The sequence below is a fragment of the Rhyacophila brunnea genome, unplaced genomic scaffold, assembly GCF_057557595.1.
Source record: "Rhyacophila brunnea isolate RB1 unplaced genomic scaffold, BYU_Rbru_1.0 scaffold_18, whole genome shotgun sequence".
Taxonomy (NCBI): domain Eukaryota; kingdom Metazoa; phylum Arthropoda; class Insecta; order Trichoptera; family Rhyacophilidae; genus Rhyacophila; species Rhyacophila brunnea.
This window is the reverse complement of record NW_028232837.1, coordinates 24,300,662-24,327,181: the sequence shown is the minus strand read 5'-3', so window position 1 is coordinate 24,327,181 and position 26,520 is coordinate 24,300,662. Positions and strand designations below refer to the sequence as shown.

Below are 26,520 nucleotides of genomic sequence, written 5' to 3'. Positions count from 1 at the left end.
ATTAAAAACAAATAGGTACATAATAACACTATATTTTGTATTATCAAAATTCTACAACATTGTGAAAACATAGGTACCTACTTAAATATTTTCGTATGTAACTATGCAATGTCGTGAAAACAATGCGACCCAAAAATAACGTCGATCGGAATTTTATGAATTTTCAAGAAAATTTCGACAATATCTTATTATAGGTAATCGCCGAATATTCAATAGTTATGTAAATATTCATTGGATGCTGTATCCAGAAAGATCACTCTCAGTTTTATAACAATATGGCATTGACAAGACCAGAATAATTCTGAGTACCTATCTGAACTAAAAAAGTACGCATGCTAGTTTCAAAAAAAACATCACAAATAATGCCAATCTAATTTTAAACTTGGAAACTTTGTTTTTAGCTGTGCCTCCAAAATATTAGTATTATGTACCTACGTGTAATTTAATAGTAAGTACGGTCCCTGATAAAAAAGAGATTATCTAGTAATATTTTATAAAACACAGAGCTTTTTTGAAAAGCACACGTGGAAAGCATATATTTGACCACGAAAGCTACACCGTATTAAATTATACAGGCATCTAAAAATACAATTTTGTACTCTTTCCCAGAATAGTATCACACAACGATGCATGTTCGAGCACGCAGTTCTTCGTGAAATATTTAGTAAAAGGTTTGCCTCACATCCTTTCCTCGTTCAAAAACATTTAACAATCCATTTGTTAATTAGGTAATTATCCCGTACCTAATAATACCTACTTTATTAAACATAAAAATAATATCAAACACGACGCTGATTAATCAAAGTCACGTAAGTGCCGAGTTCGAATTTGTGAAAAATTGTGATTTATTCAATTTTATGTGTTGTCATTGGTGTTCTTCTATGACTCTGCCCTACTAAATTTCAACTGCATACGTACATAGTTAGATATTTTCTGTGTATTTATCAAAACATAAAATGCGCACTAATTTAATTTTGTGATTTTTTTCAGTAATTCAAACTTTACTGACATAAAAACAATCGTTTTTAATAAGTTACACTGTAATCTACAGTTACCCAAATCATGTGTGGTTAATAATGTGTCATAACATTACTGAATATTTATTTTAATTATCCATTTTTAGGTAAACAATCAATATGGCTGATGCAAATACAGTGAAAGCTGAATGTCCCGTTTCAAATAAGCCTGACGTATCTATCAATCTTGTAAAAGATGATGATACACCACTACCAATGATGGAACCTATTTCTAATACTTCAAATGCAGTAAATTGTACAGTAAACGGTGCAGTAGATTCTATTGTAAATGGCGACGCACCGATAGCTGCCGAAGAACCAAAAAATATTCCCATAATTCCAAACAGTGAACCTCCAAAGGTGACAACTGATTCGATACCTACAGACAAAATAACTGAAACTCCAGAGGCAACAGAAGCAGTTAAACCAGTTGAAACTGTTACTCCACCAACACAACCGGAAATTGTACAAACCAGTGTACCAATAATTCCAAAGAACGAAGAGCAAAAAGTTGTAACTGAACCGACTCCTATAGATAAAATAATCGAAGCTCCAGTAGTTGTAGAAGAAGTTAAGCCAGTTGAAAGTATTCCTGTATCTTCAACCAATGGACCTGAGATAGCTGCCGTACCAGAAGTTGAAGTTAAATCCAATTCGATTCCAGTTAGCAACTGTGTGACCGGAAATAGCGAACCTCTGACCAACAATATCAAAAGCGAAGAATTAGACAAAGCTGCTCCAAGCTGTGAAAATGCAACCAAGCATGTCATACCGGTTGTATCAGAGGTAATGCCGACCTATTAATATTTTATTACTATTCAACTATACCTAATAAACATAATTTTATTCATAAATCACTAGGTAGATAAATTAGCAGAACTCCAGTTATGTAAATTATCAGATATTAAGATACTAACAAACATAGAATACCGATTAATTAAAAGAACATCATAATTGTGTACCTACCCTCATTTATATTAAAATACTGAGGGATATTTTCATTCTATATGTATTTTTGTTACGTCAAACTGACGTTAATATTAACGGTCTCGTGAGCACCCATAGTTTAACTGTAGGCCAAATTGTATCTGTGTTGAATGTCTGGGATATGGAGTACCTATATCATGGCCCCCACATCCTGAAGCGGGGCCCCTACCTATCGCCAAGGTCAGGGGCAGTTTGGTGGTCTATAGTAGAGTTTCCCAAATGGTATTCCGCGGAACCACATGGTTCTGCGAGGTATAATTACTATCGCAAACACTAATCCAACCACCTTTTATCGTAGCCAATTAAAATGCGACCATTCGATATATTGGATAAATTAATAGCCATTTTATTACCACGTTTTTCTTAACTCGTATTCTTGTTTATCCGGTGGTTGTTTATCCAGTACAAATCTTGCAATCGATTTTTAACTAACTTCCCGACTAGCTAGACATTTGAAACTTTTAGAATATATTATCATAACACGATGCCAATGCATTCTTTCAATACTTTTAGCCATCTTTAAGCAGAATTGAATTCATTTTCAGTTAATTCTGTTTTGTATGAAAAGTTATTTCGGAAGAAATCCGTAATCCAATCCACTATTATTGGTTGCTAACGGGGTGGTCCTAGCAACTAAATTATTAATATATACGTGCGTTACTATGGAAATCAAAATGACATTTCAGTATTCTATATTTGTTTGTTTGTTGCAAAATAGCAAAAAAATGATTTGTTGACAATTGCCTTATTTGTCTTAAATTATTAATACATAGAATTGTCAAGTTTATATGATTCAACAGAAAATTAAAAAACGTGGTATATAAAAAGTTCTTTTTATCGTGTAATTATTTATTAGTCAGGTAACACACATTATTATTAAATAAAATTATACATGTGAATATTTATTATTTAATTATATCAATCATATCTCATCAAATTGCATCGCACAGCCGCATAGACTGGTCGACCCCCCTCCCCCTAAGCCAGGGCTCCCAGGTGAGAGCCCTGTCAACCCCCCATGTGGGGGCCATGGGTTATAATATTATTATACCCGGAAAGTGTGAGATCCGTGGGGTAAATGGGGAGTCAATGGCGCTTGCTAGATTTTGTTAATCTTACCCCTCCCACTGCCTTAAAAAATCAATAACAAATTATTATGAATAAATTTTCGAAGTGGACCCCCCTCCATAACATGTTTTGTGTGTGGGTTTGAAATACGTACATTATATACATAATTGCATCATTGCATGTGGAATGGTAAAGCTAAAGTTGGTAACTTAGTTACGAATATATTCGATATAAATAACTATTAGTAAAATATTAAAATAAACACATTTTTAGAACATTTTTCATCACATCACTCCAAAATAAATTTAATACTTAGGTAAATCTTCTAAAAATTAATTTTTAATAGTGATATACTTAATTATGATAATAGCATTCCTCTTTTATAATATTGAAATGGGGATTAGTGAATTTTGTTGATATATACTCAATATATATATACATAATATACATCAGTTATTTAGTTAGTATAACCAACAACAATGTAATAACTACTAGTTAAAATCTTCGTAATTCAATATGATGCCCGTGGCTTAATCAGAAAAGCACACTGGCGCGAATTCAGCAGTTACAAAAATGTTCCAAGTCCCGTCGGGTGTCGTATTTTACAACGTTTTTCTTAGCTCGCATTCTTATTTGTCCGGTGGTTTAAGCTAGTCAAGTCAGGTTTATATGGTTCAACAGAATTTAAAAACGTTGTATATAAAAAGTTCTTTTTATCTTGTAATTATTTTTTTTAAAAAAAGGGTTTTTTTTCTATTGGATTATAATGCATGAGAAGTTTTCAATTAATTATGTATGGTTATTATAAATCAATAATTATTATGTATTGTCTGCTTGAAGAAATGTTTGGTTGACTTGACTTACCATAAACCATGCAATACATAATAATAAATATAATGTAAATTTGTTTATATTGCACATAAATAAATGACAGGCTGGCATTTTCGGAAGCTCATAATTGGTTTGGGTGTATTGTTACCTATCGGCTAAGTAAGTAATCCTAATGAGATCCCTATAGTAAATTGATTTGGTAGGCATCAGTCTTACAGAATATTTAATTCGAAGATGCATTAATATCGATTTGATTATCTCTCATTATTTATACAACTAAGCGTCAGTAGCGTCCACATTTTTTTTTATTTTTCTGAAAATCACGAATATTTTTGTTTGAATTATAAACATCCAGCGCTCAAAGAAATGTAAGAAAACATAAACATATTTTTCTAATTTTATGTATATTTTATAAAAATAAGTGTGTTAGATTTTTTTGTTATTTGGCCTACATCATAATTATAGCTAAGAAGGTCAAATTATTTTTTCCACGAGACGGGGCTATAATTTCGGGGCCTAAAAGTAGCCAATAGACTGTATAACCAGTGGCATAAGCATAGCATAAGCATAAGCAAACCTGTCAGAGCCTCGGGCATCCACGTATCTAATACCGCCACTGATAATCAAAATACCATAAAATTAAGCTAAATTTGTCATCAGATTAAGTTAAATAAACATATGTAGTTTTTTTCTATACAGAAATGCAACGTAATAGTTGGCCATGGGCGGCGCTGGTGGTGCAGTTGGTAAGGCACTGGCCTTCCGCCCGAGCGTTCTGGGTTCGATCCCGGTGAGGACACAATATTTATGTGTTTTTCTCAAAGCCTGGGTGTTTGTGATTGTCCAAAATTACTAACAACGGTGGTTGTACGAAAAAGCAAGGACATGGTTATTAATAATTCTAAATAAAATTAAAAAAAAAATAGTCGGCCATGAAATTTAAGCTAAAATAAATGCTGAAAACGTCGGAACACGTAATGGTTCTATGTCCAGTGCAAATGGCTTGCTAAAATTTAACTCGTTTTCAATCGATCTTTGCTCGCTTGCCGTCAACTATAACATGAGGTGCGGATGTTTGAAGAAATATCAGCTCGTAATACACCTGCAATATTCACATCATGACACTGTCACCTAGGTCACGCCTCACGTTATAGTTGACGGCCTATAAAAAAACTAATCCCGGATTTCAGTATACCCGGTTCCGGAACTTCGGGTTTCGGAAATTGAACAAGATTCCGGGATTTCCCCCAATAATACCAACGTGTCTAAATACTTTTAAAAATAACTACGTTTCTTTTTTTCTAGAGAGACCGTCGGCGAATAGAAAACGTACGTCACTGACTAGTTTGTTATTATGTTACAAAATGTAATTGCTGTACCTGTAATTAATAAATCAGGTAGGTATTAATTATTATAATACTAATTTGTTTCTTATCAGGACGAATGGGCTAGGAGGGAGAGCATTCTTTTAGAGCAAATAGCAATCCTGCAGAAGGAACAAGGAGACACCAGCATCAAAGGATATCAACTCCAGCTCAAGGTACAATAATTATTTCTTTCCAATCACACATAATCTAACTAATACCAGTCTATCTATATTTTATATTATACAATACTAGCGGAATACGTATTCTAGTATGCTTCATTGACCGATATACCAGTATCTTCCTAAATACCCAATAATTATTATGACATTCTAATGTAATTAAGTTTTGTACTAATCCATTTAAGTCGTTTTTTGCGACCCGGGTTTCGCCTTTCGGCATCTTCAGGCGCCGTGTACACTCACCAAAGGTAAACACAAAGGTGACAACGAACACTCTTAACTCTGGCGCCTAAAACCAGGGTCGCAAAAAACGACTAAAATGGAATAGTACTAAACTTAAATCCATTAGAATTTAAATTCAAATTCCACCAAGTACCTTCAGTCGATAGTATTAACAAAATAATTACATTCTTCAATATAAAAATATGTATATCTAGCAGTGGCGAAGGGTGGAGGAAGGTTATTAAGATTCGAAATAAATAGTGCACACTAAACTTTGTCAGTCATACGTATTTGTTTTCATTGAAATTATACTACAATTTACAGACGGTGTTGGTTACTTGTTAAAATTCAATTAAATCCTGCGAAACCAAACCATAATAGATAATAGTCAATTATCTAAAATTATGCATTTAAAATTAAATCATACATTACTTGGGATATTTTATATAATTTAAAAAATATTTTTTATCTATTATAGTTTGAACATACATAATAATATATCTAATAAAATCTTGTGAATTATTCGTTGAATAAAAGAAATAGTTAATTATATATTATAGTTTGGTTTAGGCAAGGTTTAATGAATTTAAAAAAATGAACCAACAAAATGTGTAAACGAAAACAAATAGGTACCTAAGTATGATTGCTAATAATTAACTAATTTTAACTAATATTATCGCTAATAACTAATAGATAACTAACCAACAACATCTCTAAATAATTCTAGTCTTAGTTCAATAAAAACAAATACGTATGACTAACAAAGTTTAATGTACACTATTTATGTCGGATCTTAACTGCCTACCTCCACCCTTTGCTACTGATATCTAGGCATACAACATGTCAAAACAAAAATAAATCTGACAGAAGTCAAATAAAAGAACATCAAATTTAAAATCGAATCCAAAATATGCAAACTTTCGTATAAATTCATGATTGGAATTGGCAGGAAAGGTAATTTGAACAAACAAACTTTATATTTTTTTATAATACTTAATAATATTATTATTTATATATCAGCCCAAGTAGTGAAAGGAAATCAAACAAACATATTTTGACTTATATATAAAATATATTTATATAAGTCGAATGGGGGTAAATATTATTATTTCTGCATCTATGACTGTCTTAAAAATTACATTATAATAGTTAGGTAGAGCCAAAATATGTGGTTTTAATGTTATTTATTTTTTCCCATTGTGTTGTATTTTCAAATTAGAAGTCATTTATGTGTATTCAATTAGGTACTTAATTACGTGGGTACCTCGGTTTTTCAAATCTTTAAGTTAATTAGCACCATTTTCGTATATTTTCGTTGGTTTTGGAAATTATAGATTGTATGTGACACTTAGAAAATGCATGAATTCATTGTTAGGTTTTGGTCAGTTTTTGGAAATGTACCTACCTACGTCTCATATATTATGCAGTTTTGACATATTTTTAGATTTCTTATATACATAAGTAGTAGGTGCCATTCTTGGTGGTGTTGGCTTGTGTGTCTCTGATAATTACCTTAGGAATCGAGGGCATCCGTTGTTTGTTCTCCCACGGTGCAGAACTAACCTGCCATTAGTAATGCCAATTGGGAGGGCAGTAACCATGTTTAATGAAATCGCTTCGGATATTGATATATTCCACTTACGTGAGGGTGAATTTAGGTGGACGTTGTTTTTTAAAATCTTAAAATAGGGTCTGCTTAACTCATCCGGTGTATTTTCTTGTACCTATATAGGTACTTAATATTTTTTGTATTTACACATTGTGTTATCTACATAAAACTGTTTTAATAATATTTCTTTGTTTCTAAATGTCATGTTGTGAACGTCTTAAACTTATAATTTGTAATGTCCACAATATGTAAAATAAATAAATTGAAATTGAAAATTTAAATTATTGTTCTTTGAGGTGGTGATAGCATATATCTGAAATTGTTATATTTACCAAGATAAGGAGAGACATCCTATAATGTGTCATAAGAGGCATTTAACATAATAATATGACACTGGTAAAAGAATTAAAATATACGTGTACGTCTGATGTAACCCTCTATAATAATAATATAATACTTTCAGTCAGACATTATTTGAATTACATATTAAATCTAGGGTTGCTGCCAAAACTTGGTAAGTCGATAATTTAGTTATTTAGAGTAATCAACGGATTATGCGTCTATATAATTATAAATATGTATCCTAGAAAAAAATCCTGGTCATTCGATATATAGACCATGCACATAAATCACGAATGAATTAGCATTATGCCTGATTATAGAGGGCATGTCAAACTTCAAATTGCAATTAATCCATACTTAATATGTTTTCGAAACTTACCAACTTTTGGTGGTAACCTAAATTAATATTATGCTACCCGAAAATGTCACGGTCAAAATTCTTTGATAAAACCTGATAATCTGCGACATGGGCCCCACATCGTGAAGCGGGCGCCCAGGCTAGGATCTTTGGATGGCCCCCCTACCTATCGTTAAGGATAAAGGCATTGTGACGCTCTACAGTAGCGTTTTCCAAATGGTGTACGCGGTAAAATTGTATGTGTATCCCATTTAGTGTTTTATTGTCCATACTTACATCCATTTGAATTATGGAGATGTTGAGTATTGGTACACAATTAAAAATTGTATCGTACAACCACACAATTTTAAATAATAATATTATTCATGCGACTTTTTTTTTGCTATTAAAGCAAATTTGTGATGTGTGTTTATCTCACTTATCGGGTCGACTCGCCTCGCCGGGCCCCTCCTGAGCCCGGGCCCCCAGGCTAGAGTCCCGCCAGCCCCCCCTTGTGGGGGCCATGATCTGAGCATGTAATTAATGTAGCTAAATGAGTTAGTTGACTATAAAATAATATTGTTTCATGTTTCAGGTAAAAACTGAGGAAAATTACATCCTCAAAGCGAAAATTATCAACTTGGAGACAGAGTTGAGCGCAGTTCTTAAAAAACCAAACGCCAAAAACAAAGACATCGTCGAGAAGATCAAAAAGCAGCACGACGATGTAAGATTCCATTCCATTATAATTAATAATGTTAGATACTTCTTTTAAAAGATATCTATATATTTTACGTAGTTTCGTTGGGGCTATAAACATAACTAGGTGCCAGTGGCGAAGGGTGGAGGTAGGCTGTTAATATCCACCATATATATTATATTACATTAAACTTTGTCAGTCATACGTATTTGTTTTCATTGAAATAAGACTACGATAACTTACAGATGGTGCTGGTTAGTTTTTAAAATTAAACTAAACCATGCGAAACCAAGCCATAATAGATAATAGTCAAAAAGTATTCGTCTATCTATAAAATATCTAAAATTATGCAATTAAATAATACATAACTTTTAATATTTTATAGATAGAATAATTATTTTATGTCTATTATAGTTTGGTTTAGGCAGGGCTTAATGAATTTAAAATAATGACCCAACAATATGTGTAATGTATTCTAAATCCAACGAAAACAAATAAGTATGAATGAAAAACTGAGCACAATTTTGTCGTATCGCCCAAAATATACCAAAACTACTATGGTTTGGTCTAGACAGGGTTTAATTGTTTTTTTTAAAACTAACCAAAATACTATCTGTAAATTGTAGTCTTAGTTCAATAAAAACAAATACGTCCGGCTGACAAAGTTTAATGTGCACTTTTTATGGCGGATCTTAACAGCCTACCTCCACCCTTCACTACTGCAGTATAAACATAATGTGTAGTATCACTTCCCTCCCATTTTCGTATGTGAAAATTAATCAACTGTCACTTTGTGTTTTGTTTTCTTTTTTATCGTCTGTATTTGGGATGAAGGTGGATAATTAAGGCACCGGAATTGTGATGGAAAACGGCGAGTTTATTTAAGTTTATATTATACTATATGGTTACATTTTGAAGAATTTATTTTATCCGTACGAAATCGGCGTGCTCGCGATTTTTCTGTTTGTTGCGATCTGCGCGCCATCTTGTGATTTTTTCCAACGAAACCGTCGTCGAAAAGAAAGCGACGTTGCAAATCTCCAACGGTTAACAAAATTTACGGCATTGCCGGCTGGGCTCTTTTATTATTATTTATTTTCGTAATCAGCGCTTTATTATTTGTTGGCTTTGATACCGATTCGGGCGTCTCCAGATACACAAAGACATCCCCAAATGGGGACCATACGGGGGTGTCACAGTAGGTATTGTCTGATTCATTTATGCGGCGATTTCATTTACGACAATGTAAAAAGAAGAACCTAGTTAGTGCTGTGATTAATTTCGATTTCAAATACTTTTTAAGTTTACGTCATATTATTGTGTATAGGTACCTGTGTTTTGCCTGTGTTAGATAAGTCCACAAATTATTTTTGCGATATGTCTGGGATATATATCATGACCCAGTGTTTTTAAAACAAAAAGAAGGTATAACACTCAACAGTATTTCCGCAAAAAATCCTTGTATATGTGTCGCAATATTTCTTAAATCCTCATTTTGATCTATTCTATACACAAGGCGATATCGACGACTAAAGTGATAAATATTATTACTTTATCATATTTATGTATTGAGGTCAGCGCTCGAAATGGAAAAGTTTACAAAATGGAGCGCTCGACAATTTTCTGAAGATATTAACATAGTTATCAAATTATGGTGTTAAATGATAATTATAGTTATTTAGTGTATTTCATATAAATAAGTGTGTTAGATTTTTTATTATATGCCATATCTAGACTGTTCAGACGTTCAAATTATTTTTTCCACGTGACGGAGCGATAACTTTACCGATTTCGCGAACAGGAACGGCGCTCCGGTCCATTTCGAGCCCTGATTGAGGTGGTTAATTGTTACAATAAGTTAGCCGTCAAAACTGTCTATCTCACTCTAAACGTTAACACAGCCAAGAGAAAGGCTGTTAAAACATACCTAGCACCTTTTCACAGTTTAGACGGTTAATTTATTGTAACCATTAACCTATCAATACACAAATACGATAAACTATCTTCGATAGCCGCCATGAGTCTTTTATTAGATTTTATAAACTGCCTTTCAAGAAAAATTCTGACTTCAGAACGAGATTCGAGACCTTTTCGTTAGCTTCGTTGATCTATCAATAGAAAAAACTTTTCCTCGCAGAATCGCACGTGAGACCTTTTTTCTCTATTCGACAGATAATTTTCATGTTCGATGATTACATTAAAACGTTTTTATTAGCTCGTATTCTTGTTTGTCCGGTGGTTGTTTGTCCAGTACAAATCTTGCAATCGATTTTTAACTAACTTTCCGACTAGCTGGACATTTGAAACTTTTAGAATATATCAGAACACGATGACAATGCATTATTTTAATACTTTTATTCATCTTTGAGCAGAATTGAATTCATTTTCAGTTAATTCTGTTTTGTATGGAAAGTTATTTCAGAAAAATCCGTAAAAAGTAAAAGACTATTATTGGTTGCTAAGGAGGTGGTCCTAGCAACTAAATTATTAATATATACGTGCGTTAATATGGAAACCAAGATGAAATGTCAAAATGACATTTCAGTATTCTATACTTATTTGTTTTTTTATTTACTTCATATCAAGTACAAGTTTGAGTATATTGAGCATAATAATTCAACGGAAAATCTAAAAACGATGTATATATAAAATGTTTTCAATTTCAATTTATTTATTTTTACATATTGTGGACATTACAAATTATAAGTTTAAGACGTTCACAACATGACATAAAAAAGAGATAGATAATATGTTATTAAACAAATATGTACATACAAAAATATTAATTATATAGGTACATGGAAATACACCGGATGAGTTAAGCAGACCCTATTTTAAAAATTTATAAAATAACGTCCACCTATACTCATCCTCACGTAGGCGGAATATATCAACACCCGAAGCAATTTCGTTGAACATAGTTATCGCCCTCCCAATTGGCATTACCAGTGGCAGGTTGGTTCTGCACCTTGGGAGAATAAACAACTGATGTTCTCTATTTCTAAGATAGTTATCAGGGACACACAGGTCAACACTGCCCAGAATGGCAGAGTTCTCATTTATACCTCGTATAAGTCGAAAAAAATACATAGCTAAATAAAGATTTCTTCTAAATTGCAAACTGCAGTATGTAAGCATGCCTAAGAGAAAGTCAGTTGGATAAAGCCACGGATAGTATCCGTACAACCTCAAATAAAGGAGTCTCAAGAATTTCTTCTGAACCCTCTCCACCATAAGGCCATACTTCAACTGATGCGGTGCCCAAACAATAGACCCACTCTCAAGTCTGCTTCGAACTAAAGAATTAAATAAAAGTTTTAATACCGTAACATCCGAAAAGACCCGGGAAGTACGCATGACGAAGCCCAACATTTTAAGCGCCTTGTTACAAATGGTAACTATATGGCTAATAAATGTCAGTATACTCTCAAACGTAATGCCAAGATCCCTTACAGATGATATTCGTGACAGAACTCTGCCATGCATCGAGTATTGGAAAAACAACACTTTTGAGGCTCTGGTAAACGACAAAAGATTGCATTTATCAATATTGAATTCTAGTTTGTTACGCCTGCCCCAATCTAATATATTATCTATATCAAGTTGGAGCTGACGACAATCGTCCAAGGTGACAACTTCCAAAAAGAGTTTCAAGTCATCAGCGAACAACAAAAACATAGCATTTTTTATTACCAATGCTATGTCATTTATAAAAATCGTGAACAGCAACGGCCCTAAGTTTGAGCCCTGAGGGACACCAGAAAATGTGTTAAAGGTCTGTGACTGATAAAGGCCGTACGATACGTATTGTTGACGGTTCCTAAAATAACTCCCGAATAGCTTCAAAAATCGATCAGACAATCCAATAAGTTGGAGTTTTTCCATCAGGACATCATGATCGACTTTGTCAAATGCTTTCGAGAAGTCATTGTAAGAACAGTCAACCTGGTGACCTCTATCCAGGGCCGATGACACATAATTGGTAAATACCATCAGGTTAGTTTCCGTTGATCGGCCTGCTCTAAATCCATGCTGTTCATTTATTATAAATGACTCAATTTTTGGAGAAATCATGTTGTGCATGATCATCTCAAGAACTTTTGCTGGTGCAGAGAGAACAGCTACCGGCCTGTAATTTTCCACTGATGACTCTGTACCACTCTTATGGATTGGAGTAACCTTCGACATCTTCCACGTTTCCGGAAAGATACCTGTCTCCATTGTAAGATTATAAATATATGCAAGTGGGCCTTTGACAAAATCAACACACCCCTTTAAAAAAAATGTAGGGACGTTATCAGGTCCCAAAGAGTGAGTATTTTTTAGTTTTTTAATAAATTTTAACACATCACTCTCGTCAACTGGAAAAATATCAATGGACTGGGCACCGCATGATGGCTGTCTTGACGCAGAGGCAACATCCAAATAAGGAATACTACTTGCGTAGACAGACCTGAAGTGACCAGCAAATGCTTCTGCCACTCCATGTCCGGTCACCTTTTCGCCTTTCCAACTCATCGAATCGGCATACCCGCCATCCCTTCTTAATGATTTAATATAATCCCAAAACGATTTGGGATTTTCACGAATGCAATCTTCTACCGATTCCATATATGTTCGATAGGCCACTCGAACAGCTTGCCTCACTCTCAAGCGATAAAGGCTAAACATTTCATAGTCGCGTTGACCATGCTCAGCCTTCCAAGCTTTGTGATAGCAATGCTTGATCTGAATGTCCCCAATAATCTCTCGAGAAAACCACCTCGGGTATCGCCTTCCACCACGACATGGCGACTTCCTTGAAAAACATTCATCAAACACATTATATACAGTATTATAAAAGAATTGTACCGCCTCATTTACATCACAAATCCCGAGCAACTCACTCCAATCTACTTCACTCATTAATGAGTAAAGTAGCTCGAAGTTTCCACCTTCAAACTTCCATCCCCTGCACCGATCGGTTTCATGTGAGGGTATGTCAGTTCGCAGCGGGCGAATCGACCGAAACCTGAGCACAAAAGTTCTTGTAATTATTATAATATTTCTTTTGTGATTTTATTCTAGTATTCCGTTTTGGATATTAGAAAATAATCTTAGAAAGGACTCTCTTAAAGAGTGGAGTATTTATTAGTCTGTGGTTTTATGTAAAAATCCAGGACCTTAAATACAACTTTTGACGTGAGTAGTGCTATGTTTTAAAAGCACCTTTCTTGGCTGTGTTAACCTTTAGAGCGAGATAGACAGTTCTGTCAGTTTAGACGGCTAACCTAATGTAACAATTATAAATTATAATACCTCAATACAATATGATAAACTAGTATTTGATATCAATACAATATGATAAACTAGTAGTAATATTTATCACTTCAGCCGTCGACAGTCGCCTTGTATGTAGAATAGACCGACCCTCAGGGACAGTATCACCGTGCTCGGATACTTGTACTTATGCAATTCGCCGTATCAGACTTCATCGTGAAATGTTGTATCGGAAATGTATGGCTGTATATTAAAGACCGTCCAACCTTTTTGGGTCGTATAGTACTGGAATATAATTCATGTCTACATAAAACACGGTTCTTGTCGATTTACACTTTTCAAAAAGCCAGCAGCAAACAAATTTTGAAAATAGCCGATATACTGGATTATTTTTTTAGGTTAGGTTAGGTTAGGTTTTCATTCTTGAATTCATGAATTTTGCTGAGAAAATTGAATTAATGTTCATATTGAATATAATAAAATTGGAGACCGTATAGTATCGGTCGTCTCTTTCCGATACGAGAGGTCACGGCGAACTGTGCCATGGTGAAATGTTTTACGTACAATTTACATGTAACCCAGTATCACGCAATCCGAAACGATAAACAACCCTAATTTTAGATAGTTAATAATAATTATTTATTGTTTGACTAAATAACCGAAAGAACTATTTGTTACAGTTACTGACGCAAGCGCGGGGCATGCTTTTTGATAAAACCAAGATGATAAAGAACCAAGAATTGCAGATCGAAGCTCTGGGAAACCAGGTTACATCTCTCAAAGAGGTGGTGACTATTACCAAAGATCTTCTCAGCATCAGGAACATGGAAGTCGAACATCTGCAGGTAACGTTGTTACAAAATAACATTTTCTTAAAAATCATATTATTATCTGGTAGATTAGATAGTATCTCTACACATTGTACAGTAGTGTAATATCAACTTATGGGTAATGGATGCTGGAATTTTCATAGACGTCATTCGCCCAAGCCCTGTTCAAGAACAGGGGCGGTTTTCCATGAAGGGGTGGTCACTTCGTGGGGGCACAAGTTAAGTCTAAATATTAGTCGCAAACAAATTGCACCGCGGTGACCAAAACGTATGGCCGTCAAATGCAATTAATAATATAGCTATTAAATCGTAACTTTTTGTGTACTTACTAAATTTAAAGTTATCGCTGATTTTACCACGTTTTTCTTAGCTCGTATTCTTGTTTGTCCGGTGGTTGTTTGTCCAGTACAAATCTTGCAATCGATTTTTAACTAACTTCCCGACTAGCTAGACATTTGAAACTTTTAGAATATATCAGAACACGATGCCAATGCATTCTTTTAATACTTTTAGCCATCTTTAAGCGGAATTGAATTCATTTTCAGTTAATTATGTTTTGTATGGAAAGTTATTCCAGAGAAAAGTAAAAGACTATTATTGGTTGCTAAGGGGGTGGTCCTAGCAACTAAATTATTAATACATAAGTGCGTTACTATGGAAATCAAAATGAAATGTCAAAATGACATTTTAGTATTCTATATTTTTTTTTTGTTATTTATTTACTTCATATCAAGTACCTACAAGTTTGAGCATATTGAGCATAATAATTCAACAGAAAAATTAAAAACGTTGTATCTAAAAAGTTATTTTTATCTTGTAATTATTTTCATTATTTTCGTGCTGGGACAAAAATATGCATTTGAAATGTTTTCTATTACAAGTAGGTACAAGCGTGGAGTTTTAAACACACGTAAAGTAATTGTTATAATTTTAATCACAATCAAACGAGTGAACAAAATCGATTCAGATAGACAAGTGGCCCCTTTGTGGAATATGTAAGGTTGTCTCGTGGTTCTATACCCAAGATCAATAATATTACCAGAATACGGCAATACCTAATTTATGTAGTTTTAAATTTTAAAACGAATCAAAAAAACAAAATAGTTATGTGTAAAAAACAAACGACTCTCGCTTTTAATTCTTCGATATTTCGATGGAAACTTTATGTGAAATATTGTTTATTGAGTTGTATAATATTATGCATCTTTGTATATTAATATAAGTACTTAAACCTTTCTTTTGTTTTCTGCCGAATCTATCGAGCCTCATGCTAATGTGCTATATTTATATTAAGTTCTGTCAGAAATTACGAATTGTACGGAATGTAATATTTTGGTTCCCATTTTCCAGCAACGCATGGAGTGCATGGACTTGAAGATAAAGGCTGAAAGGGAGAGGCATGCACTGTTGATTAGCAAGATCGACACTGGAACCAAGGTCAACGAGGAGTTGAAAAAGGAGTATGAGGCTCAGCTCGCGATTTTTAAGGTGAGTCAGAATGACAACTGTTTTAAATGTTTTTTTTTAACAATTAATGATTGTATTCACCAGTAAACGAAGTGTTGCTAGTGTAGTCGTTAGTTTAAGTGGGAATAGACAGGGTCCTTTGAAAGAATTTTGGCAATCGATGGACTAAACGTGCAGGGGCATATTAGGTCCCCTAGAAAAACAACTTATTAAAACGTCAATTTTATTTACAAAACGTTAAATATGTTGAATATCCTTTATTTGCTTTCTTACTGTATGGCATTGCACGTCTTTCGACCAGCAATGTCTTGGTCATGGCCACCACATCCTGAAACGGGCCCCCAGACTAGAATCGTTGTCAGGCCCCCTACATATAGCTAAGGTTTAAAGCAATGCGACACTATACAAGCATTTTTCAAATGGTATTCGAGGTAAAATTATGGGTATTAAGTGTAAAGTGGATTAGTATCGACACACTAAAAAAAAAATTGTATCGTATAAACACATGTTTTAAAATGTTAATATTCTTGAAGTGAATGGTTGAATTTTTAAAGTGCGTTTATCTCACTTATCTGGTTGACACGCCACGCCGGGCTCCCAGGCCAGAACCCTATCAGCTTGCGGGGGCCATGGTTTTGGGTGATTAATTTTCATATCATACGTCTGAAGACAACGATGGCATCTTCCAATGTCATACTTTTTACAGTAGATTTCAATCGTAGTATATAACTACCTATTTTGGTAGAGCCTTTGGACCTTATTTACATCGGGGCGGCTGCTTTCTCTGCATCAAGGATTCTTCATAAATGGTTTCAAATTTTATTTGAAAACCCTGAAAGACCCCAGGCTCCCTACCAGTTAGGTTGGTGGGCATGGGATAGAGCTCCTTTATTCCTATTGTAAATTTTATCTTGCCTGATTACAATTTATAGGAGTTAAACATAATCAGCTTTTCGGAGCCGCAGTTTTACGGCAATGTGTGTCCAAAAATATATATTTTTTAAATAACAGTAAATTTGAAATGTTTTATTTTTATTTTCAGGAGCTGAAGTCCAAGTACGAAGAAAAATTCCAGACGTTGGAGAGAAATCAAATCCAACCAACCACCAGCCAAGACCAGAGTTAAATTTAAAAAAAACTCTTTTATGTACGTGTGAATTTTTCCAAATCCACTGACATCTCACGTGAAAGACCTTGCGAATTTCCACCATTATCAATCTACAAAATAATAATATTTGACAACGAAAATATGTTTTTCCTCTAATTTTACAATATATTATGTAGGTACCTCCCTACCGAATCGACATATTAATATAACGTCTTTAATGTAATGTCGATAACTGTCTTTAAGCATTTATAATATACCAAGCATTACTTCTAATAGTTTGGTATCTAGATAGTAGATACTATCTAGTTTCACAATCCATCTATAATCTAACTAACAGACTCTGTTGATTTTAGAGAATATCTTTAATAAGTGAACAAAAAATGTTAAATAATATAATTAATTATCATCTCAATTCCACAATACTTGATTATTTTATTAGTCAATCACAGCAATTAATTTACAAATATTAAATAAATAAAATATCAAATGTATAGATACTTGCGTTAAATATTCTGTTATATAATAAAGCATTTTAATCATAGTATTTTGATGTGCAATATATTGTTATAGTTTTAAAACGACTAAAATGTAAGTAAATTCTTTTATATATATTTTTAATTAAATAAAAAAGGTGTTATCATGTCTGTCATTAGTTTTATTTAACATTTTGGGCTCATATGAAAAAATAATATAAGTACCTATTTCAATCAATCTCTGTGTTTCCAAAAAATCATCGAATATCAAAGCCAGGCCAAGTCAGTAACCCAAGGTGAAGGAATTTATTAACATCGTAAATGGTAAGTTAAATTTAGGACCTTTTTGGTCTTTTGTATGGTTTAAGATGACAATATGGTGGATACACTCGTGGCATCTCACCTGGATAAATTGGTTCAATTGTCAAGTCAAACAGCTCTCTAAGAGCCTAAGGCCCGTTTCAGACGGGACACTGGTGTCACGCTCGATATAATATAGGAGGCCTTTGTATTCGAATAAAGGGGCCTTTGTATTTTGTTTATGAACCCCCCCCCCAGAGCTAATAAGTCAACGTGTGCCCGGTACACTTTTCCGTCGGTCGCTACATTCTCAAGCCGCCGATACACTTGTTTTTATTACCGCAGCCAGTTTTATGCTATAATTAATAACGCGAAATTATGCGTTGACTCATTAGCTCTGGGGCGTTCATAAACACAGTACAAAGGCCCCTTTATTCAAATACAAAGGCCTCCTATATCGAGCGCGACACTGGCGTCCCGTCTGAAACGGGCTTAATAAAGCTAAAAACTACGACCGTCACCTAATTATGTTGTCTTTAGTATGTAACTGTTTGTTTGCAATAAAAAAATATACCTTTTACTACCAATAATAAATATGCGAAGAATAAGAAAATAAACTGCAAATTAAAAGACAAATTCAATAATTAAATAAGTTAAATTTTAAAAATCGCTTCGTCATCTTATGGATATTCCGAATTTCACACGAAAGAAGTTTTAGATATTATTTGACGACATATTATAATTGATGAATCAACGAATATAACGGAAAAATATAATGATTCAATATTAACAAGAAAATATATATGCATGTACCCTTGAAAAAACCAATATAACCAATGCTTGACACACTTATTACGAAGCTCGTATTAGGTTGTGAAATGTGAATGATAATGTAATTAATCCACATACAAATATTGATAATCAGAAGTGTCGGTAAGCAAACAAATCCGCGTTATTTTCTAATTAATCAGATCCCTTTTCGACATACGTAAAAAATGTAAAAGTGGTGCAAGTACCTATATATATATATATATATATATACACGGTAAGTTTAGTATAAATTTCCATTATAAAAAAGCGAACATCGTGGACCCTTCCCATGCCCCCCACATCCTGAAGCGGGCCCCAGGGTCAGGATATTTGGCGGGACTCCCCTACATAACACCAAGATTAAAGGTAGTGTGATGTTCGTAATTATTCCCCAAATGGTGTTCCGTGAACCATGTAAGTATTTTTAGTGATTTTTTGTATTTTTAAATAAATCCATTTGAATTATTGAGTTGTCAGCATTTATTAGGCATCATATTATTATGGCCCATGACCCTTCCACTCCACGATACGCACGTCTTAATCTTTGGACTTCTCTATTATGACGGTCAATGGCTCCCTTTCATACGTCGTCTGATCTACATATAAGGTAAAAATATAAACCATCAATTCTGTTCCAAGAATCTGCATATTATTGTCCACGTGAACATGGCCACTCCAGCGCTCGGAATGGAGCGGAACGCCCCGGAGCGCCGTTCCTGTTCGTGGGATTCTTAAGGATGGCGTTCCTGTTCGTTAAAACCTCGAAAATGGCGTACCGGTTCGTTAAATATCCGACGGACAGCGAGTCGTCTAGTAAAATCCTCAAGCGTCATACTTAATATTATTGCGTTCCGGGTTAGATTTAAAATTTACGAAAATGAATTGATATGGACAAAGGTACAAAAACATAAATATTTTTTTTATTAAAAAATAATTTTACTGGTTTAGAACCACTGGATTTTCTATGACCCGTACATAATTTACTTAAGTTTTTTTGAAATAGTGATAGGGTAAGTGTAAGACAGCGTATTTGAGAAATAACCTTTTTTCAAGACAATACTTTTTTCAACGAATTTGGCCTTGAATGCACCAATAGACATATTACTCTTTTGCGTCAATGGTGATAAAACAATAAAATTGTATACAAAGAAATGCACTGGGGTAAGTAAGATTTATTGCATTGTCGTATGGGACAATAATGTATTTTGAAAAAAAAGGTTTTTATGATTGTAAGGAAATGTTGGAAGCTATTTTACATTGGAATGTAGATTTACTGTATTATTAATTTATAAAACGAGACACATACTTTTTTGCAAGTTCAAACATATTATTTTAATACAGTTAAGGTTAAGTTACATGCCTAAATATAGTGAGTTAATAACGTAATAGTTATAATGCACACTGGAACTTTGAAATTTTTAAATGAAACACATTCAATACATATATTATCTTTACTGCAGTGGTAGGCAATTGTTTTTTGTAATGAAACTTTAAATTTTGTATCGAGACAACCATAATTGGCCGAATTGTCCATTTATCATATTATTATGTTAGCGAAATTTACATGGGTTTGACGCGTTCATAGTTTTTGTATTTCATAATGCAATCGAGGTCGTTCATTGGTCGTTTATCAATATTAAGTTGTATGCAGCCAATGATAAGCGTTTTCATCAGAGGAAGCGACAAAATTAGACTCCTTATTTTTCCAAATTTAATAATTTTAAGTTGTGTTTTTTATCTTCTATCATATATTTTTATTGTTTTAATTTTATATGGATATTTTTCGGGTTGAATGAACTGTGTTTTTGATGGTTAAACTAATATTATAATAGATTTAATAACTTAAATCAAATAATTCCATAATTAATATAGATACATATTCGTGAACATCGTATGCATGTTAAAAAAATTTGTATTGTTTAAGGTACAATACGAAATAAAAATATTTAAATAAATCAATCAGAATCCAATGAGATAAATATATGAAAAATTTCCCTGTATATAACAATTTCTATAACATTGGAAACCTATTAGAATAAATTATCCTACATGTCCACATGATGTAAATATTTTTTTTCTAATAATATGTACCTACACTTCTGAGGTTGTTTAAAATGATTCATATTTAATAAATAATGCTACATTTGTAAATCTTGCGTATTACATACTTTTTTAATTAATTTATTAAAAACCATGCCCTTGCTTTTTCGTATACGATGGATTTTGATTTGATTAAAAAATAGTTCACCATAATCAAAATATTTCGAATTTACGAAAAATCAGAGCTTTGAAAAAAGCGGCATGTATTTTGTTTAAACCGAAGTATCTTCACTCATATTTCTATCCACTCTTAGTTGCATATTTTTATTCAAACTACTAACGAAACCAATGGGAAATTGTAATTAGTTTGTCTATTGTTTCGTGTATTTTAATAATGTTTCCCACTCCAATTAGATTCATATACGTTTAGTTATTTATATTTGTATAATTATTAATGTATTTTTTAGAAAACGATTTCGTAAACTAAAATGACTCTATATTTGTATGTTACCACTAATTGTTATAGCCGATAGCGTATTGGGCGAAGATGATGATAAAAAAAGTACATCATGTAAAAGTAAAAGATATTTTTATATTTCAGATATTATTATATCTAATATCACACATTTTTGGAAAATTGTCGAGCGTTCCTGTTCGTGAAATTTTCCATTTCGAGCACTGGGCCACTCCAAGAATGGTTGCCGCCCGGGTCTGTCCAGCGAACAGAGTTACTCAAAGCTATGGACACACTCGAAGAGGTAACTATTGATTTGATAAATGATAATAAATAACAATATTTTTTATGCAAACGTTTTTTCTTCGCTATGGTGCTACGGCCCCGAATGAATTGATATATTATGTATATATATCATATTCGTTTTTAACACTACAATAGGCTACGAGGCCCATTGTAGTATGATTGGTGTTATAAGTGAAACAATGATAGGCTTTAAGAAAATCACATTAATACTGTGACCTAACCGGGATCGAACCGGACCCCCCTGATGAAAGGCCAGTGCCTAACGCAATGGATTACGAGGGCCGTGAGGTTTGATCAAGTCTTCTTGTTCGCCAGCTAGCAGTCTCCAGCCAGCCTAACACGTCCAATGTATTGGAGGAAGTAGAAAAGGAAGAGTTGTTCGCTGTTACGGAGCGGCCGTTTCAATTTCATATAAACACGTTTTATATTTAAACTGGCTTTATTATAAGATAATAATATAATATAATAGATTATGTTTTAAACAATAACTAGTTAACAGCTGTTTTGATACAGTGGTTGAACAGCGCTCGAAATGGACCGGAACGCACCGGAGCGCAGCTCCTGTTCGTGAATTCCTCGAGATTATCGCTCCGTCTCGTGGAAAAATGAAAAATTGCGTTAGGATTCGTGAATATTTAAATATAATTTTTAAAGGTTATACGAAACTGAAAACTTAACTCAATTTTCATCTACCTTGCCGACAACATTATGCCCAAATCTTGCATGCCATAAAATTGTCCCAGCAAACCGTCTAATCTTGGCAGGTATATAACAAAAATCTACAAAGTACATACACTCTTTTTATATAATCTTACATTAATATTTTCGGAAAATTATCGAGCGCTCCGGTTCGTAAAATTGTCCATTTCGAACGCTGTGGTTGAATGCAGCCGATGGCGTCTTTCTCCTCGGTTGAGGCATGGTCTAAAAATATCGTGGCTAGGCGATGCGCGGATTGCGGGTCGCGGGTGCAAATGACGCATGCCGAACGAAATATAATTTGTTATATAAATCCAACATGCGTCCGTTTTAATGTTCTGTTTATTGTTATATTAGTAACAATAATAATATATTCATTGACATGTTTTCTTTTTAAAATAAATGGGTAACGTTTTTAGTCATCTTTACACAATTTAAGAATTAATACCCCCGTCGCCATCACGAAACAAATTGATGTATTCATACCTCGACGTTCGGTCTCCGAGTGCCAGCGAGTCCAAAATTTCGTCGCGCCTATAGTTAAAAATTATTTGCCGTTTCACTGAAGTATCGCCTTAAGGTTTTCATCCATTACATTACCGCGCACATCTACATATCGACAGTCGCACGTAATCTTCGAAACGTATAAATAGTTGGATGCGGCGATCGGCGAGCCGGTATAGAAATGACCAATTCGTAGGTGTGCAGCCCGAGAAGCATGTAACTTGTCGATTGCAACAGTAGATGTTTTTTCTAACTAAAAAGTCGCATTCGATCAATCTGCAAAGATCCCTTTGGCAACGTGTGTTTTGTTAATAACGATGACGTCACATCATCGTGTTTGACACGCTGCAGGCGGACGAATTTTGATGTGAGAGCCCTCTTCCGTCGTGTGCCCAAAAATCTTCCCAGAACTTCCCTTTCCAATTAATCGTCCATTCCCGTCGTTCGCACAGTAATCGTCCACGATTCGTTGGCATTATCGTTTGTATTAGGTTTATAATTTAGACATTCTTGTAAATACATAGATATTCCCACTCAATGCCTGTATACCTAAAAGTACTCACACACTGTGCGCGGAGACGAACAGTCCAGTTGCGATAATTCAATTCGAAGAGTTGCTAATTAAAAGTAGATTCATTCCGGTAATGGTGAGCATCCCTTAATTTACTCAGCCTTCCGTAATCCTAATTCTATTGTCTCGCAGACTAATGGGACTGCTGAGAGAAATCCAACAGTTAGGGATATAAAAGCGCATCTCTCCAATGGAAACTATCGCATTGTGACTTAAACTTCTCGAAAAGAAGTCCGTTTTTGAAACACTTTTATCGCAGTTATTTTACAGGATACTTAATCTCAGGTAAATAAAATAATCAACATATTATTATATTACACACACTTTGGTCAATTCAAGATAAATGAAATTTTGAGGCTCCCTACGATTAAATTAAAATAAACACCATACCCACGTAAATTCTAACTACTAAAGTATCTAGTAAAAGGGTGACCCAATATAATATAACTATTGGTTTATTTTTTGTGTGCAATTACGTATCTATTTTTGAAAAGCATGTTCTAAAAAAATTTGACGTCAGTTGCAGAGGGGTTTTGCTATGTTTTGAGTATTATTTTAAACGTAATTTGTATAACGCATTTTTTTCAACATTTTGATAGTTAAATAATTATGTGGCCGTGTGTTATGAGGCCCCCTTTTAAGTCTTCTGACGAAGCTATTGCGTCATTTGTGTCAAAGAAACGCGTCGCTGTATTTATTCTTCATATACGAGTTTGAACCTTTAATTTCTTCCTGTAAATCGAGATAATAAACTCCAAAAGTACGTTTCATAAAACTGATCATTTAATACTTGCTTTTTTCCCTCCACCACCCGCCACGTCTCCACACCCATTATGCGGGCGTATACAGTGGAGAACGAACGTTAGGCGCTCCTCAAATTTGACGTGCACTAGAGTGTGCGTGATTCCTACTCCGATATAATAAAATCGTAAAATGCCGCAAACTTTTTAAAAGCTGAGAAATTTTCCCTCGTTGATACCAAGTCACAATGGCCGACCGGTCCGACTAAGGGTCGGACCGACTTGATAAGCTCTTCCCTTTCAACCCTTTCATTCAATACTATTGTCATTTTGATAGATTGTATTGATCAAATAATGAAATACCTCAAAAAACTTAGTAAACTTGGATACTCGTCTTAGACTAAATTGACCAAAGATCACAGTTACACTATTACACTATAGAATGTATACGATTGATAATAACTTTGTTGGACAATGTGGTTAGCTTGGTCAAGCATTTATTAGGCTACCGCATACATAATTGTATTATTAGACATTAATCTAATCTTAATCTAAGTTATCAATAATGACTAAAAACATTTATATTTGGGTATACGTCCTATTCTTCCATAAAGTGACACCAAGCCACCACACCGCACCAAAGCCTGGGTTAAATTATAAATGCAAAATGGTTACCTACATGTAAATTCTACGTAAAACATTTCACCGTGGCACAGTTCGCCGTGAGTTTTCTTATCGGAAAGAGATGACCGTATACTATAATTACGGTCTCCTATTTTATTAGATTCAAGACTCTATATGAACATTATTTCAATTTTCTTAGCTGATTTTGGCAAAATTCGTGAATTCAATAATGAAAACCTAACCTAACCTAACAAATAATCCAGTATTTTGGCTATTTTCAAAATTTGTTTGCTGCTGGCTTCCTGTAAAGTGTAAACCGACAAGAACCGTGTTTAATTTAGACATGAATTTTATGTCAGTAGTATACGACCCAAAGAGGTTGGACGGTCTTTAATAGACAGCAATATATTTTTCGTTACATTTCACGGTAAAGTGTGACACGGCGAACTGCATACGTACAAGTTTCCGGACACGATACAAAATACGTATACCCACCACCACCCGTCATATATGCACAGCCGTGGATATGCACGGCCGCTTTCTATGACGCTTTAAACGTGTCTGAAAGAAGTGATTTTAAGTGCTCATTCCGTCCCGAGACGGAGCCGCACGGCACTGATGCTGCAAACATGCACCGTAGTGCTTAAAGAAGAAAGTTAAGAAAGAAAATTTTAACCATTGGGTACATTGAGATTAGGGATTGGAACTCCCTCAATACCTTGAGGCCCGATGCACTGACAGTTCTGGATGCCCCCTTGCAAACATTTCCCCCGCATATGCGATAAACTACCGTTGAATGTTATAAAACCTACAGGAATTGGTTTTTTACAGAATTTTTATCATGGATTTGATTTGATTTTTTACACTCATATTGTAACAAAGTAATTAATGTGTATATTTTCAAAATTTTTATACTTTCCGCCACTGGTAATCCCGGATATAACTTTCAAATCATGGAACTCCAGGATTTGTGAAAAGCGTATGAAGTTTTGTAAAAATATTTTCATTCACCATATTCACATTTGGAGACATTTTTTTATTATCATAAGAAGTTTCATTGTGTAAGAAAATATTGGCTATTACATAATCTCTAGAAAATAAATTTAAAAAAAAAACTAGGTATGTCCTATGCTTGTTTCAAGATTATTTTCGGAAAAATCGTAAATTGATCTTCTACAAGGCTAAAATAATGTCTGATAAAATTCGTTATTGTGATCAGTGATCATACTGAAGATCGATTCAATATCAATAAAAAATAAGCACATAAAATTATGAATTAATCAAAAATCTTTATAATTCTTCTTATAATTTATTAAAATACAATTTAATGATAAAAATAACCATAAAAACGATGCAGGTTTAAAAAATAATAATAATAGAAATTGGATTTCAAGGAACGCATATTTTATGTCCGGTTTGTAAAAAAATATCTTTGATTCAAAAAATATTTATTTTTGTTTTGTTTTTAGGTATTTTATAATCATCGATTATTATCAGAGAAATATATGTTTCATATTGTGTCATAAAATCTTACTATAACTAGTAATTAGTAATAAGTAATTTATCATATAAATAATAAATTTTTGATTCTTTTCATTGGGTTATAAACATTATTTTTATTACAACGTTTTCTTAGCTCGTATTCTTATTTGTTCGGTGGTTCTTTGTACGGTACAA

At 33.7% G+C, this 26,520-nt stretch overlaps 1 protein-coding gene across 6 annotated transcripts; it reads left to right on the top strand.

Annotated features, from left to right (window-relative positions):
* The first annotated feature begins 644 nt into the window (after positions 1-644).
* Positions 645-17,966, top strand: LOC147073357 (uncharacterized). 6 transcript variants are annotated; one of them, XM_085945127.1, is made up of 8 exons: positions 645-671; positions 1,124-1,802; positions 5,208-5,231; positions 5,341-5,442; positions 8,554-8,685; positions 14,598-14,762; positions 16,098-16,235; positions 17,257-17,966. In XM_085945127.1, the coding sequence occupies exons 2-8, from the start codon at positions 1,137-1,139 to the stop codon at positions 17,338-17,340; spliced, it is 1,311 nt and encodes a 436-aa protein (XP_085801253.1). In that variant the 5' UTR covers positions 645-671; positions 1,124-1,136; the 3' UTR covers positions 17,341-17,966. The 6 variants fall into 6 exon arrangements, with proteins under 6 accessions (XP_085801253.1, XP_085801252.1, XP_085801251.1 ...); XM_085945126.1 differs by having other exon boundaries at positions 645-728; XM_085945125.1 differs by having other exon boundaries at positions 645-809.
* Positions 17,967-26,520: the final 8,554 nt, after the last annotated feature.

Excerpts from the sequence above, each read along its gene's own strand:
- LOC147073357 (XM_085945127.1), top strand. The coding sequence starts at position 1,137 with ATGGCTGATGCAAATACAGTGAAAGCTGAATGTCCCGTTTCAAATAAG. Across the intron at positions 1,803-5,207 it reads TCATACCGGTTGTATCAGAG|AGAGACCGTCGGCGAATAGA; the intron begins GTAATGCCGACC and ends CTTTTTTTCTAG. Across the intron at positions 16,236-17,256 it reads CTCAGCTCGCGATTTTTAAG|GAGCTGAAGTCCAAGTACGA; the intron begins GTGAGTCAGAAT and ends TTTTATTTTCAG.